We start from the raw sequence: 15,849 nt of genomic DNA on the forward strand, positions 1-15,849 counted from the left end.
GTTGATGCCAGGGATCATGGGAGGAGGTTTATTTTCATATTAAGGGGAAACGGGGAGACAGGACAGACAGTCTCAATCTTAGTGACTCAGAAATGCAAAGAAATATGTCAGCTTCTTTAAATCAGATGTTGATTTTGAGGAGAGAGGAAGCAGGTCAAAGAAGTTTAAGGAGATGCTTTGTAGTGGGCAAATACATTGTCTTTGCTCCCTTGGCTAGTGGTCAGTTTTAGCAGAGGCGAATGAGGCCAGACTGTGTTGTTTAAGGTCAATGAGATTTTGCAAAGAATAGTTGAACAACTTCAACCATAAAATCAATGATAGATGATTAATCCTAATCCCCAACATTTAAACCTATTGTCTTTAAACAAAAAATCTTCAAAATCCTGGCAAGAATAGGTTGCCACAATATAGTACAGGCATCAGATAGTAGGAAGGGTCACTATCAAGTTGCATTGCTTTCCTTTGTTCTCTTGTCTTCTTCACGAACTGCTGACCAACCATAAATTCTTATTACTGACTCATGTCATTCTGTTTTTGAAAGCTGTTCATCTCTTCTAGTCTTACTCTGGATATGGTAAAGAGTAGTAAGCCAGAGCCACATCACGCAAGCAGAGCAATAGTTCACTGAGTCAATCATGTCCACCCTGTCAAGCACCTCAGACTCCCTAAGCAAAAGTGACGAGTGATCCAAAATTGGTTTAGTGGTAGAAATCAAAAGGTATTCATTCACGGGTGCATTTGCAACGGCAAAACTGTTTTTGGTGGAGTTCTGCAGGTTCAGGACTCAGTTTTATGTTTTCCTTGGTATATACATATTGTGTACAAATTTACAGATGTTACAAAGATTGAAGCTGTGGTTGATAGCGAGGAACAAAGTTGCATATTGCAGGAAGACATCAATAGATTCAGCTGGTGGGCGGGAAAGTGGCAAATGGAATTAATGCAGACAACTGTGAGGGAAATCATTTAAGGAGGGTAAACTAACCAGAGGTTACAAGTGTACAGGACGGCATGTCAAAAGATCCCTGAAAAAGGTAGGATAAGGAGATAAGGTAGTTTTTAGAACGAGAAGGATACTTGCATTTTTGTAAGTGGATGTGTTACAAAGATGACAGAACAGTTTGACAGCAGTTTATGAAACATACAGTATCCTGGGTTTTACTAATAGGGGCACTCGGAGCAAAAGCAAGACATTATGTTTAAGTCATATAATACACCGTTATTTGACATAGCTTGAACTATTGTGTCTAGTTCTGGGCATTGCACTTCAGAAGGGATGTGAAGGCACTGGATAGAGTGCAGAAGAGGATGACAAGGATGGTTCCAGGGATGAGAAATTTGAGTTGTGAAGATTGACTGGAGAAGCTGGGACTGTTCACCTTGGAAAACGGGAGAGAGAGAAGTGGAGCAACTTCTTCCTCACAGTTATCAGAATTTTGAATAGATTGCTTTTATGTTAATGTTGATCTCTCTGCGCCTTCTCAGCAGCCATAACACTGTATCCGTTCTGTTACACTGATAAACTTGTCTAGTCCAATCTGCCTGTAAAGCACATAAGACAACACTTTTCACTGCACCTCAGTACACATGACAGTAATGAATCAAATCAAATCTGATTGAAGTATTCAAAACTTTCAGAAGTCTGGACAGATTAAAAAGAAAGAAAATGTTACCCTGCATGACAGGATTGAGAACAAGAGGGCACAGATTTAACAGAGTTCATTACGGAAGTCAGAAGGCTCTAAGGAAAAACATTTTCATGCAATGAGTGGTTTCTAACTGGTCACAATCTGTCCTACTATCTTTAATGATGTACCCACATATGAAATCAGATTGTTCTGCTCCTACATTTCTTTTAGAGTTGGTTTCTTTATTTTATGTTGTCTGTCCATGCTCTTCCTACCAAATCTGTCACCTCATACCTCTCCACTTGTAACTTTCTCCACCACTAATCTATCTATGCCCTTTAGAAGTTCCACATGATTCTCCTCACAGTTTTCAATACTTCTTGTATCATCTGCAAATTTTGAAATTGTGCCCTTTACCCCGGGGCTAGATCATTAATACATTTCAAAAAAAGGGTGTCTATACTAAGATAATAAAGTGTGAAGCTGGATGAACACAGCAGGCCAAGCAGCATCTCAGGAGCACAAAAGCTGACGTTTTGGGCCTAGACCCTTCAACAGAGAGGGGGATGGGGTGAGGTTCTGGAATAAATAGGGAGAGAGGGGGAGGCGGACCGAAGATGGAGAGAAAAGAAGATAGGTGGAGAGGAGAGTATGGTGGGGAGGTGGGGAGGGGATAGGTCAGTCCAGGGAAGACGGACAAGTCAAGGAGGTGGGATGAGGTTAGTATGTAGGAAATGGAGGTGCGACTTGGGGTGGGAGGAAGGGATGGGTGAGAGGAAGAACAGGTTAGGGAAGCAGAGACAGGTTGGACTGGTTTTGGGATGCAGTGGGGGGAGGGGATGAGCTGGGCTGGTTGTGTGATGCAGTGGGGGGAGGGGACGAACTGGGCTGGTTTTGGGATGTGGTGGGGGAAGGGGAGATTTTGAAGCTGGTGAAGTCCACATTGATACCATTGGGCTGCAGGGTTCCCAAGCAGAATATGAGTTGCTGTTCCTGCAACCTTCGGGTGGCATCATTGTGGCACTGCAGGAGGCCTATGATGGACATGTCATCTAAAGAATGGGAGGGGGAGTTGAAATGGTTTTTATACTAACTCCTGGGGGCCTTGACTACAAACCATCCACAGCCTAAAAGATATCAATTAACCATTGCTCTCTCTTTCCTATCACTGAGCCAATTTTGTTTCCAAATTATTACCGGTCTTTCATTCCAACAGCTCTAGCTGTTTTCACATGCCAAGTTGTGTGGCAGTGTATCAAATGCTTTCTGGGAGTCCACATGTACCACATCAGTGTCCACACTCTGATTAACTCTTTCTGTTAACTAACTTCACTAAGTTAGTTAAATATGACATTGCCTCAAGAAATTCATGTCAGCTATCCTTAATTAACTTACATTTGTCGATGTGGATATTAATTTTGTCTCAAATTATTATTTCTAGACCTTAAACTGACAGTAAATTGACTGGTGTAGTTGCCACTCTATTTTCATATCCCCTCTTTGCTTTGCTTGCTTGCTTTATCACTAAATCTTCATTTCTCCAACCGTTAGGAGCAAGATGAGACATAAAGTTAACATGCAGAGCACACACTTTATCCACAAGGGAAATGCAATGTTTGTGAACAATATGGCGTACAGATAAGCATGAGGTGTTGCAATTTGGAAAGTCAAACCAAGACGGGACTGATAGAGTGAACAGTAAGGTCCTGAGGAGTGTTCCGAATCAGAGGGGCCTAGAATTACAAGCATATAGTTCGTTGAAAGCCGCGTCACAGGTGGACAGGGTGGTAAAGAAGGCATTTAGCATGCTGGCCTTTAAGGTCGAAGCATTGACTACAGGAGTTGAATGGTTATGTTACAGTTGCATAAGTCAATAATGAGGCCGCATTTGGGAGTATTTTGTACAGTTTTGGTCACCCTGTTATAGGAAAGACATAGTTAAACTGGAAATTGTGCAAAAAGATTTATAAGAATGATGCCAGGGCTAGTAGGCCTGAGTTAAAGGGAGAAGTAGGCCAGGATAGGACTTCATGCCTTGGAATGTAGGAGAATGAAGATTAGATTAGAGTAGATTCCCAACAGCGTGGAAACAGGCTCATCCACCCAACAAGTCTACATCGCCCTTGGGGAGCATCCCACCCAGACCCATCCCCCTATAACTCACACACCCCTGAACACTACGGGCAATTTAGCATGGCCAATCCACCTAACCTGCACACCTTTGTACTGTGGGAGGAAATCTGAGCACCTGGAGGAGATCCATGCAGACATGGGGAGAATGTGCAAACTCTGCACAGCCAGTTGCCTGAGGCTGGAATTGAACCCGGGTCCCTGGTACTGTGAGGCTGCAGTGCTAACCCCTGAGCCACTGTCCCGCCCCCTAGAGTGACCTTATTGACATGCATAAAATCACAAGGGACATAGATAGGATGAATGCACGTAGTATTTTCTCCCCAGGGATGGGGAATTGAAAACTAGAGGCCAAAGGTTTCAGGTGTGAGGGGATAGATTTAAAGAAGGGCCTGAGGGGAAACTTCTTCACGGAGAGAGTGGTACGTATACTGAATGAGCTGCTGGAGAAGGTGGTTGCAAAAACATTCGGATAGGTACATGGATGAGAAGGATTTATAGGGATGTGGACCATATGTGGCCAATAGGAACTAACTGAGTGGACATCATTGATAGCATGGATCAATTTGGGCTGAAGAGATTGTTTCCACGCTGTTTTACTCTACGACATACATGAGAGGTCAAAACTACATTTTAAATGTACTCCTTTCTGATAAGGTTTGATTACAGTTTTCATTGCATGGCGTGCACAGAAAACTTCAGCTACACTGAAAAGTGTAGGCACTGTTTGAAGTTATGTGTGAGAAGGAAATGCCTTACAATGAAAGAAACACCTTAGAGTGAAAGAAATGCCTCCACAATCTTTTCCTAGCTGGAACCTTATCCACTTCTACCATATTCCATCCTGATTTGAGACTGACCCAGTTATTATAATCTCCTAATGTGATTTAATTGAGGACTGCTTGAATTTCCCCAAATTTTCTTTAATATTGTGATTTTAAAATTGTTAAATTCCCGTAGATTTTTGGTAGTGCAGAATTTGAGTACTGCTGAAAAAAATTTTTTGTCTTAACACTAATCAAAACAATTTGTATGAAATGCCAAAGTAAGGGGGAAAAGAACATTTATCCTTTATGAGAAGCGAGTCCTAATTGGTTAGCAATTTAACTCCATTGATGCAGAAAATGGAGCAGTTAATAATGACAGATCATGTTACATGCCAAACTTGGTTTAAACTTTAAACCAGGCCTGTTGACAATGGTCAATGCATTGCCCTGAAAAATGAACCAGAGAGCTGCTGCCACTAATTTTGTCAAGTTAAACAGTACGCATACGTGTTTTTACTGTCTGCAAAAAAACAGGGCCCGAGGTCATAGTTAATAATATGCAGCTTCTAGTACATGCAAGTGCACCACACTTGTCAGCCTAGCTGGCACAGGACTTTTTCACAAATGTTGTCCAATCACATATGGTAGACACTGTTGTAAGCTTGGCAAGCATAGTTTGGTTGGTTAACAATGGCTTTTTATTAAGAAATTCATTCTCCATGGCAACACCTCCACCAAAGTCTACTTGCAGATTGATTTGCATTCTTTTCCCATACATTAGAAATCTTATCCTCCCCTCCCTTTGTTATTTAAAAACTCATTCACAGGTTGTGACCATCACTGGCTAGGCCAGCATTTACTGCACATACTAATTGCCTAAAGGTCAGTTAAGAGTCAACCACATTGCTGTGGGTCTGGACTCATATGTCAGCCAGACCAGGTAATGAACCAGATGAGGTTTTCTCAATAATCGACAACAGTTTCACAATCACCATAAGACTCATAAGTTCAGATTTTCTGTTATTGAATCTGCCATGGTGAGATTTGAATCCAGGTCCCTAGAACATTACCTAATACCGCTAGGCCATTTACTCCACTTGTACATGACAGCAAGACAAAAAAATCCACAAAATGTGTTTTATTAGCAAAATTATAATACTAGGTTAATTCCAATTGGTTCAGAGGTTTTATCATTAAGCCCAAATAAAGTGCGACATTAAGATTTTGCCATATCAGACTAATGTAAACTCACCATGAATGAAACCAAGATTGAAGTTCACTGCCTTTTAGGAGTGGGATGTGCAGGCCACGTGATCCTGCTTAAAAGTGTTTTTTCGGGTTGAGTTGGATTGAAGACCAAGCTGCAAGATAGCCCGTAATACTAACTGATGTTTTTTTTAAATGGGTGGGTGGAGACAAATAATTTCAAATTTATGAAGGCTGTTCCATCAATTCCACATTCCAGCAACACACCTTGAACCCTCACAAAATATTTTACTAAACTCAGTATTAAAATGTTCTTTGTTCTTTTATTTTTCACAATAAATAAATAATATTTTTCACAAAAAATAACAAAAATGCATGGTTGTTGTAATGGTGATGGATTTCACCATTGTTTCATGATTTTCTTTGAAATGTCTGTGTGGACGGAATAAGTAGTCATTAATAATTAATGAAATGGAAACTTGCTGAATATTTTGTATTACTGAAGGAAGAGAGGCAAATGCTAATTTTTGACATTTAATATGATCTAAAATATGTGACTACTATTGTGTAATGGTTCAGAATTTATATTGTCCATCATCTGATGTTCAGAGTGTATTTGTGTGTCTTTCATCCAATTTGTCAATCACCAAAACATTCAGTGAAAATCAGAAATTCTTGACTTCTATGGTTGAAGAGGTTAGGTCAAGTATTTAATGATAAAAGCCTCAGAAGCACAGGGAAACATCAGGATTTGAGTGTAGATTTGAACAGTGATACACAATATGCAATTATCTACTTTCTGACATGCAGCAAATTTTCAGTCACACACCAAAGGGAACGGAAAATGCAGCTCAGCTACAATCCTGTCATCCAGGCGGAGACTAACACATTGCCCTCATTCCAAACTAATTCCCAAGTCAGTACTGCTACCCACCTTCCTTACTCCCTTCCCTACCTTTTCTAAACTTATTGTACTTAAATTTATTTCATAACATGAAGCAAGATGATCCTTTTGAAACTTACCAACACAATCACATGATGGAAATTCCATTTGGGCTTTTTTTGATGGGGTATCCAGCAAACTTTTAGTTGGGGTATCCAAATATTTTAAAGGAGATTCCAAAAAGCCACTGAGGGAAGGGGTGAGTGGTGTACTTTTTGTAGGAGTGCCTTCTGAAGATCCCTCGATATTTTCTCCAGAATAAACTGTTGACAATACTGTAATAGCACCAGAGCTTTCAACTTTCATGTGTTTTGAGTATCCAGTCAAAAAAGTGTCATTACAACATTTTGTACAATCCTGTAAACTGGAATTGGTTTTGTTGTTTGTACTGGTCAGTTTGCACTCATGTTGTTCATGATATGGAATTTTTTGAGAAAACAAAATTTGATTATTCTGGTCTGAATCATTAGATTGATTGCAAAATGAAAACTGAGAGCCAGTGGAAGGTGTCTGGTTTTCAATTGGTTCTCCCTGAGATGCTGAGTTATTCTGAGGAGTAAATTGAAATTGCTGTGATGTAGAGCCTGGTTCAAATTCAGCTTCAAATTGTTTTAAGAGTTCCTCAATTTTTTCCTCAAAAGAGTGAGGACTATGTGCTGGTACATCATTTTGTTGTGTTTGAATAGGTAAGGAGACTGAATTAGTATGTGGATCTTTCTCATCTGCATATTTGGCAAAGCTATTCTTCAGTTGAGTTGATTGTGAATATTTTTCAATGTTTTGATTAGATAAGAAAGAATCTGGTTGAAAGCTGTATGTTTCCTTTGACACTGACCTGTTAAAGGTGGGAGTCTCCTGAGTAATTGATGACTCACTGTTATCTGGCTGTTTCTGCTGGGAAACTTCAAAAGTTGGTTGAAGTGCACTCTGTAATTCCTGTTCCTTCAGAAGATGTTGTGGCAGTAACTGTGCTTCATGTTCCCCTATTTCATAATTATTCTGTATTTTTTCCATTTGCTGGAATCCAAAGACCTGTTTCTGTTGAGGTAATGATTGATGCTGCAGACTTTGCTGCAATTTCTTTTGTTGCATTTGTTGAAGTTGAAGCAAGATGAGTTGCTGTTGAATATTTTGTGTCTTTTGAAGCTGGGTGTCTTTACGCTGCTTATATATTGGCTGTAATTTCTTCTTTTCATGTACTGGTTTTTTTTGTTTCTGCCTTTTTAGATTTGGCTGATGTTGTGACCACCATTTTTGCTGCTCATGAAGATGGTTCTGTTTTTGACTGTGCATTTGAAACAGGTTGCGTTTATGGTGTAGATGTTGTTGTAATGCTGCCTGTGTTTTTTGATGTTTGCTTCTTTGCAGCATATCTTTTTGCTGAATGGACTGAGATGCCTGTTGTTCCGACTGCATTCCATAAAATTCAACTCCTGTTACCAAGTTGGAGAATGGCAATGATAAATTTTGTTGGGTCTTTCTGTCTGCATCTTCATGAACAGTTAAGCCAGGCATTTTAAACAATGGTACAGGATGTTTGTTACTATTGTTACTATCTAATAGCTGCTTTAACTCTGTCATAGGGTCATTTATTGAAGTAACTGGCTGATGAGCATTGAACACTGGCATGTTTCCTTCAGCACTGACTGTATTCTTCTTCTGAGCAGAAACTTCATTCATTTGTTTTATAGTTGATATTGAATTTGTAAATTTGTTAAATGGATCTGGTGATGTTTTCATGGCTGGAATGTAGTGAGCTTCAATTTGTGCTGGTTTCTTCAGATGTTCCCATGGAGTTTGCGCTTGAGTGTGTAATTTTGGGAACATTTGCTGACCAGTATGTTCTTGTTGAGAAGGGTGCCCATTCTTTTGCTGATGATTGAGGTCTTCCTGCAAATCCTGAATGGCATCAGAAGATGCAGACAATGCAACATTGTTTTCCTCAATGGAACTAGATGAGACATCACCAATTTGAGAGGTGCTGTTGATCTGTGATGAAGCTTCTAAAAATGGCTGTGGAAGTGTTGACGACAGTTGTGTAAGGGCTTCAATGGCAATTGCTGTCTGAAGACTTATGTTTTTCTCTTTTGCAATAGTTAATGCATTCTGAGAATACTGAGGAATATCAGAGGAATCAAAAATGGATGCTTCCTCCAAAGTAGGTGTATGATTCGTTGAAGCACCATTTTCCACAGGCATATCACTGATTTTATCAGGGATTTGTGAAGTCCCATTCTGTTCCCCATTAAGAACAGCTTTTATTTTTTTCTCAAGCCATTCTAGATAATCTGGGCATTCTGGCCCATCACAATTGCAATTTGGTGGTTTCTTCCCATATTTTTTTGCAAGGGTCCATGCAGTGGTCAAAGTGCTCAAATCATCATTTGGAGGGCAATCATCATTCATATTCACTGTGTCACTGCTGTTATTAATCTCTGGTTTACATTTCTCAGTAAAGTTAATCCTCTGTAAAGGCTGAGAGTTTTGTGCTGGTGAATTGTATGAAGGTATGCTTACTGCCGTTTCAGGGAGTGCACTTAACTTTCTAGCATCATCCAGGATGACAGTATCCTCAGTAGTTGCCAGGTCTTCCTTGATATAGTTCCTAACTTGGTTCAGTAATTGAGTTGATCCTCGATTGTTGTTTCCATTGGTGTGTTCAGGGAATCTCTGGTTATCCATCCATTCACTTGACTCTACATCAATGGGATGTCCATCTTGATTACATACTCCATTCACCAGACTTGGTGCCATTTCTAATCTTAACCTGCTTTCACCAACATGGTTGGTTGACCCCTCTTCCATTTGGTCTGTTCGGGGGCCATCCACTGAGCTCCTTTCTGAACCTGTCTATAGAAAATGAATTGAATAGGTTAAAATGATAGCAATATTGTTTGTGAATTTGTATTTACAAGTATATACCAAAAACTGGCTGAAATGTAAATCATTTAAATTACAGGCTTTCATTAATGAGTTGGTCAAACACAGACTGCTACCTCAAATTGGCACGTAAAATTAGTTTTGGTCACCATGCTTTCATTTCTACGAGCAATGCCAGTATTTTCAACAGCATCCAGAAGTAATTCTAACTCTTGTGTTACACAATTAATTCAGTAGTAGTATTTTCTTAATTTCACTCATGGGACATAGGCATTGCTGGCTGGTCAGCATTTATTGCTCATCCTTAGTTGCCCTCAAGAAGTGATGGTGAGCTGCGTTCTTGAACCGCTGCAGAAGTGCAATCAAGCCAGCTTTAGCTCATGCTGACAATTTAACTATGCCTAAGTGTTTAAATATAATGAAAGTTCAAGAAAGGTTCTTTGCAAATTCTTCTTGTGTTTCTTTTGAACAAAATATATTATTTATTCTTGTCATCAATCTAAATGCTGGAATTGAAAGCAAGTTATTCTCATAAACTAAGATGTATCTGACATTCAAAGACAAATCATAACCAAATGAGTACGTTCTTTCACAAAATGAATGACTTTGTGCCTTATTATGCACAACGTACAAGATTGCTAAGATTTTTGTCCACACTGAGTATGCTAGCAGGTATCTTCACAACTAAGTCTGTCGGATTAAGCTCCAATCAAGAGCTCACTCGTCAGATTCTTACTTATCAATGGCATTGACACTGAAGTTTTGCTCCATCAGATGTTGTTGGCAAATTAGAAGCTGGCAGTCTCTAGCACGTGAGGATTATCGCTAAAGATCTAGGCTGCTGTAGCAAGAAAGCAACTGGGTTTTCTTTGGGAGACCACAGGGTGTGAGTCACAAGGAGAACATGTCTTTTAGCGGCCACCTGATTCACCCAGTATCCATGGCCCCCGTTTCCCCAGATTTGGGGCAAATAGAGTACCCACCAAAACCTAGCAGATAGGCCATCCTGGTTTCCCTGCTGGCAAAGTACCTACTTTTCTCACAGGAAAAGGAGGTAATGGGCAGTTGGTGGATTGAGGCCCTTAAACATTTGTTAATTGATCACCTGAGAGTTTTGATCAGTTATGGATCAATAAGGCCACCATCAACTTTCCTGCTCAAAATTTAATTGCTAAGGTGGCAGGCGTCACTAGCCTGATTAGTTGCCCATCTGCCTGCTATTTCTAACGAGAAGAAAGTACAGGCAATTTTTTAAATAAAATAGCCTTCTATTCTGATATTTTATGATATTCTGTCATAAACTTCAGCAATCCACAGTCAATCAAAGTGACATCATCAATATACATTTCAAACAATCTGTGATTGAAATTTGAATATTCTTTGTTCAAAAATAAAATTGAGGAATGGCAACAGCAACAAAACATTAATATCTAAATCATGTTAAGATGAGACTAAAGTTAAATTCTGAACTCTATGCAGTTTAGAAATCAAAATTTTTAAAATAGGTGAAAATTAAACAATATATTGCTTAATATATTGAATTATGCAATAGTAGGTTAAAGTGAAGTTTGCTGGTGCTGTTTGGTGGAATTCCACACCACCCCAGACGAGGAAGGTTTTTTGTTTGCTCTCTGGACTGTGCCAAGTCAGCTTGTCATTACAATGTTTTGGCAGCATAATGACAATGTTTTCTTAATTTAAAAATGATATTTTTATGAGCCAATGAAAAGCAATTTAATTCCAAGGAAAGGATTGTACAGGATATTTATAAAGAAGTTGGGAAACACTTTCTGTTTTGGTTACTGGTAATTGAGAACTAAAATTAGATTACAAAGTCTATATTTGTACAAGGCTGGATTTGGTCCCACTTGGCCTGTTTGGAACAGTTTGCTGTGAATGCATTTTATGAACTACCTCAGCAACATCAATTCTCTACTCTCCTCAACATTTCCTCAGTAGAAACTTAAGATGCATGTCTGAAAATTACCAAAGCAAATTATAAACACTTAAAGTTTAAAGTTCTGAATATTCTGATAAAAGTTTAGATAAATTACGTAATTAGATGTTATATGTGGTAAAGCCTTGAATTAGTCACCATCACCTTCTTTTCAAATTAATGAATTAGGATAGAAATGAATGGTGAAATGTTGTGAGAACAAACAAAAATTGCTCATGTCACAAATTCCTAAAAGAATTGTCAAAACACATCAGCCTCACAAATTAAGAGAGGGTTTGAGAGCCCATTTGTGTAATCAGGAAGCCAAGAAACATTAAGAGTGTAGAGGTTCTGCTGAACTGGGCAAAAGGACCACGTTGGGGGATGAGTGTAGTGGGAGGAGAACAGAATCACATTCGCAGCAGGGTTTATGGGGAGAGAAACAATTCACTCCTTCAGGACATCAAGCAGCATTGAAAAACATTACCTATTGGATCGAGCAGCTCCACATACTGGGAAACCAAATCCAAATATTCTGAATTCAAATGGTTCCAATGATCTGAAGAAGAGAACCTCACTTATTATACCTGCCAACCCAGTTTCCAGAGGAGGGTACTCAGCTGTGCCCAAGCCCACTGTAATTAAACACGAAGGAGGTCTGTTAAAAGTGGTTTAAGTTTTCACTCACCCCAACCTTCTCCCACCTTTGTACAGTGATTGCAATGTCAGAATTGGATGAATGCAAATTTCTGGAAAGGCATGATCAGCAAGTAAGACATAGGGCAAAGCAAACAGCTACAGAATTCTTCTCAAGATGAAATACTGAGAATGTGCTCTGGTCATTAAAAGCATCCTACTTCAGCAGAGACACAAAGACAAAACCTCGTCACGACACCCTCACTCCAGACATTGGGACCTGCTTGACTACGTCACTCTGAGCAAGCAACCAGAGATGTCTGCATGACCTGTAAATTTGGCTGTGCTCATGACTGTTGGACAGGCTATCACATCATCTGGTCTATTATCTCCATCAGCCTGTCCCAAATATGGTGGCGGCAGCAAAACAGTGTTACAGCATAATTAATTTTGATAGACTAAAGGACCTATAATGTCAGCACCTGACAATCAACCTGATCATGCTTGGTGAAAATAAACAACAGAAGATCCACAAGGCCCAATCTGACTTCAAATCCATCTCAAACAGGAATTGCAATGACACTTTGGGTTTAACACAAATGACGAAGAGATCAAGTAGCTGTTAAATCTGAAGCACGAGACCAGAACTGAGAACAGTACCGGTTCTCGAGTGATAGATACCAGACAAATGAAGGTGGAACTCCAACTAATAACCCATGGCGAAAGAAAAGTCACCAACAAAAGGTGAAGTATGTGGTTTCTTAAGCACAGTCAAGACTATCTACAGGCCAAGCACCCAACGAGCCAACTGAGAGCTAAGAACAGAGTGGTTCTTTCTAAGTACAAAGAAGCAAATGGGCACTCTGTGGATCTGATCAGCTGAGATGCAGTCGTAAATCAGAAGTTGCTGTAAAAACTCAGCAGGTCAGGCAGTATCAGTGGAGAGAAAGCAAAGTTAACATTTTGGGCCCAGTGATCCTTCTTTCGATGCTGCCTGACCTGCTGAGTTTTTCCAGTCATTTTCTCATTTTGTTTCTGATTTTTAGCAGTTCTTTGGCATTTTTTGAGGCTCAGTCTTCAATGCAAAAGGCCTCAATCACATCGCACACATGCCACTTGAAACCATCTCAAAATAGCCCCAACTCAATAAGAGGTTGAAAAGGACAAGTGACAGCTGAAAACTAACAAGGCTGATGAAGCAGATGGAATCCCTGCTGAAATTCTGAAATACAGCGGAGAAGTACACTTGGCTTGTATATATGACCACATTTCCCTCAATTGGAAGAAGAGCATGCCAGAAGATCTGAGACATTGTAAATGCGACCATGTTCAAGGAAGTTGTTAAACCAATAGTGGTAATTACAGAATGATATCACTGCTCCCTCCAACAGGTAAGGTCATTGTAAACATCCTCCCCAGTCACCCCCACTCAGTAGCTAAAGAGCCAGTCAGGAGGAGGTCACAATGCAGATTCTGATCATCATGAAGCACAACGGAAGTGCTCAAAAATCACATGACTCCAGCTTATAGTCCAACAGGTTTATTTGAAGACACAAGCTTTCAGAGTCTCACTGTTTCTTCAGGTGTCAGTGAAAGATGTAGCATCAGACTCCCTTATAAGCAAAAGATCTGGGTAATAAAGATCCCTACGTCAGGCTTCTACTTATTGACCGCAGCTCTGCCTTCAAGACTACAATCGCAACCAAACTAATCTCCAAACTTCAAGACCCAAGTCTTTGCTTCACCCTCTGCAAGTGGATCCTTAACTTCCTAACCCGCAGACCACAGTCAGTGCGGATAGGCATCAGCACCTACTCCATAACAATTCTTAACACCGGCACCCTCAAGGATGTGTACTCAGCCCCCTACTGTTCTCCCTGTACACTCACGACAGCATGGCCAAATTTTGTCCAATCTCCACCTCTCGGTTCACTGATGATGCCACCATTCAGGCCTGATATCAAACAATGATGAGACAGATACAGAGATAAAGTATCCGTGACGTGTTGCAAAGATAGCAATCTCTCCCTTAAATGTTAGCAAAACTAAAGCACTGATCATTGACTTCAGGAAGCAGGGAGAGGACACACCCTTACCCACATCAATGGAGCTGAAGTGGAGGTTATCGAAAGTGTCAAGTTCCTGGGAGTGACAATTACTGACAATCTGCACTGCAGCACCCATGTTAATGTGACCGTCAAGAAGGCACAACAATGCCTCTTCTTCCTCAGGAAGCTAAGGAAATTCAGCATGTCCATAAGGACCTGAACCAACTTTTACAGATGCACCACTGAAAGCATTTGATCCGGATGTGGTTTGGTACAGCAATTGCTCTGCTCAGGACTGTAAGAAACTACAGAAAGTTGTGAGCACCAGCCCAGAACATCACGCAGGCCAACCTCCCATCCATGGACTCCATCTACACTTTCCATTGCCACATAAAGGTAGCCAACATCATTACAGACCTCTCTCACCCTGGTTATAATCTCTTCCAACCCCTTGATACAAAAGCTTAAAAATATATGCCAACAGGTTCAAGAACAGCTTCTTCCCCAGTGTTATTAGACTTCTGGATGGACCTCTCCAATTCCAAATTTAATGTTGTTCTTGCTTTTTTCTTTGCAACCGTAACTTTGTATTCCTCGTTCTGTTCAATCATCCGATGATCTTTGTATGTTATAACCTGCATGTACTGCATGCAAAATAAAAAAACTTTTCACAGTATATTGGTACATTTGACAATAATAAATCAATTCAAATCAAATCAAAACCAAAGCAGCCGACAAAAATGGTTTCTCTCTATCTATTCTAACTTGTTTCCATGAAAATCTTAAAAACTTTGATCAAATCACCATTTAAGCATCTAGTGAAGGGAATACAACCCAATTTTGGAGTATACATTTTGTGCTGGTAAGTCTACATGACATCTTTGCCAAAGTTGATAATATATTCCTGAAGATATGAGACTGCCCACGGTACTCCAGGTATCAAAGAAGGGCTTCTACCTTTTGTATTTTAACCTTCTCAATAAAAATTAACCTTCTCAATAGAAAGCCAACTTTTGATGAAACATTAGTTTTCAATGGTAAAATGCCTAATTAAATTGCAGTTTGTTTCCAGTATTTCTCAGCTGTTTACTATCAGCCCTGAATAGAGAATGGAAACAGTTACAATGTAACATTACTTACTTTCTGTAGTTGTTTAATTAACAAATATTTTTTTAAAAAAATAATATATTGTCACGAAACATTTTATTTTAACCTAAAGTTAATTGATTTTTTGAAGGATGAACATTTTCTTGTGATTATGTATGTTATTCATAAAACATAATTTTAGATTTTGACATGTATGACCACTTCCAACATACACTGCAGCACAAAAGATATTTAACCACTTACAGAATATTTTTTAGTCAGGGTGATATCTCAATTTATCTTGCATTTAGTTTCAGATGATCATAACTTCCAAGTGGATTAGGATAACACAGTATGAATGTAGCAAATTTCAACGTAGTGCATCATAATTCAGTCATTATTAACCTTGCGTTATCTCACTCCCTTCCTATCTCACTCACACACACACAAAATCAATTTTACTGAATTTGCCTTTGCCAAGAATGTGTTTAAAGGATGTTACAATTTTGGAAATAAGTGGTATTTGACATATAGTATCTGAGTATTTCGACTGAGTTACAGTTAAGTTACATTTTGTTTCTTTATTTCT

At 39.4% G+C, this 15,849-nt stretch overlaps 1 protein-coding gene across 7 annotated transcripts in view; it reads right to left on the reverse strand.

Moving 5' to 3' along the window:
- The window catches only part of LOC125448142 (methylcytosine dioxygenase TET3-like), a 353,266-nt gene that overhangs the window by 128,391 nt on the left and 209,026 nt on the right, over positions 1-15,849 (reverse strand). For all 7 annotated transcript variants that reach the window (XM_048523202.2, XM_059641139.1, XM_048523203.2 and 4 more), the window contains one exon: positions 6,755-9,524. In XM_048523202.2, coding sequence (XP_048379159.2) covers positions 6,755-9,524 — 2,770 coding nt within the window. The remainder of the gene's footprint in view (positions 1-6,754; positions 9,525-15,849) is intronic.

This window comes from Stegostoma tigrinum, chromosome 40, assembly GCF_030684315.1.
Source record: "Stegostoma tigrinum isolate sSteTig4 chromosome 40, sSteTig4.hap1, whole genome shotgun sequence".
NCBI lineage: Eukaryota > Metazoa > Chordata > Chondrichthyes > Orectolobiformes > Stegostomatidae > Stegostoma > Stegostoma tigrinum.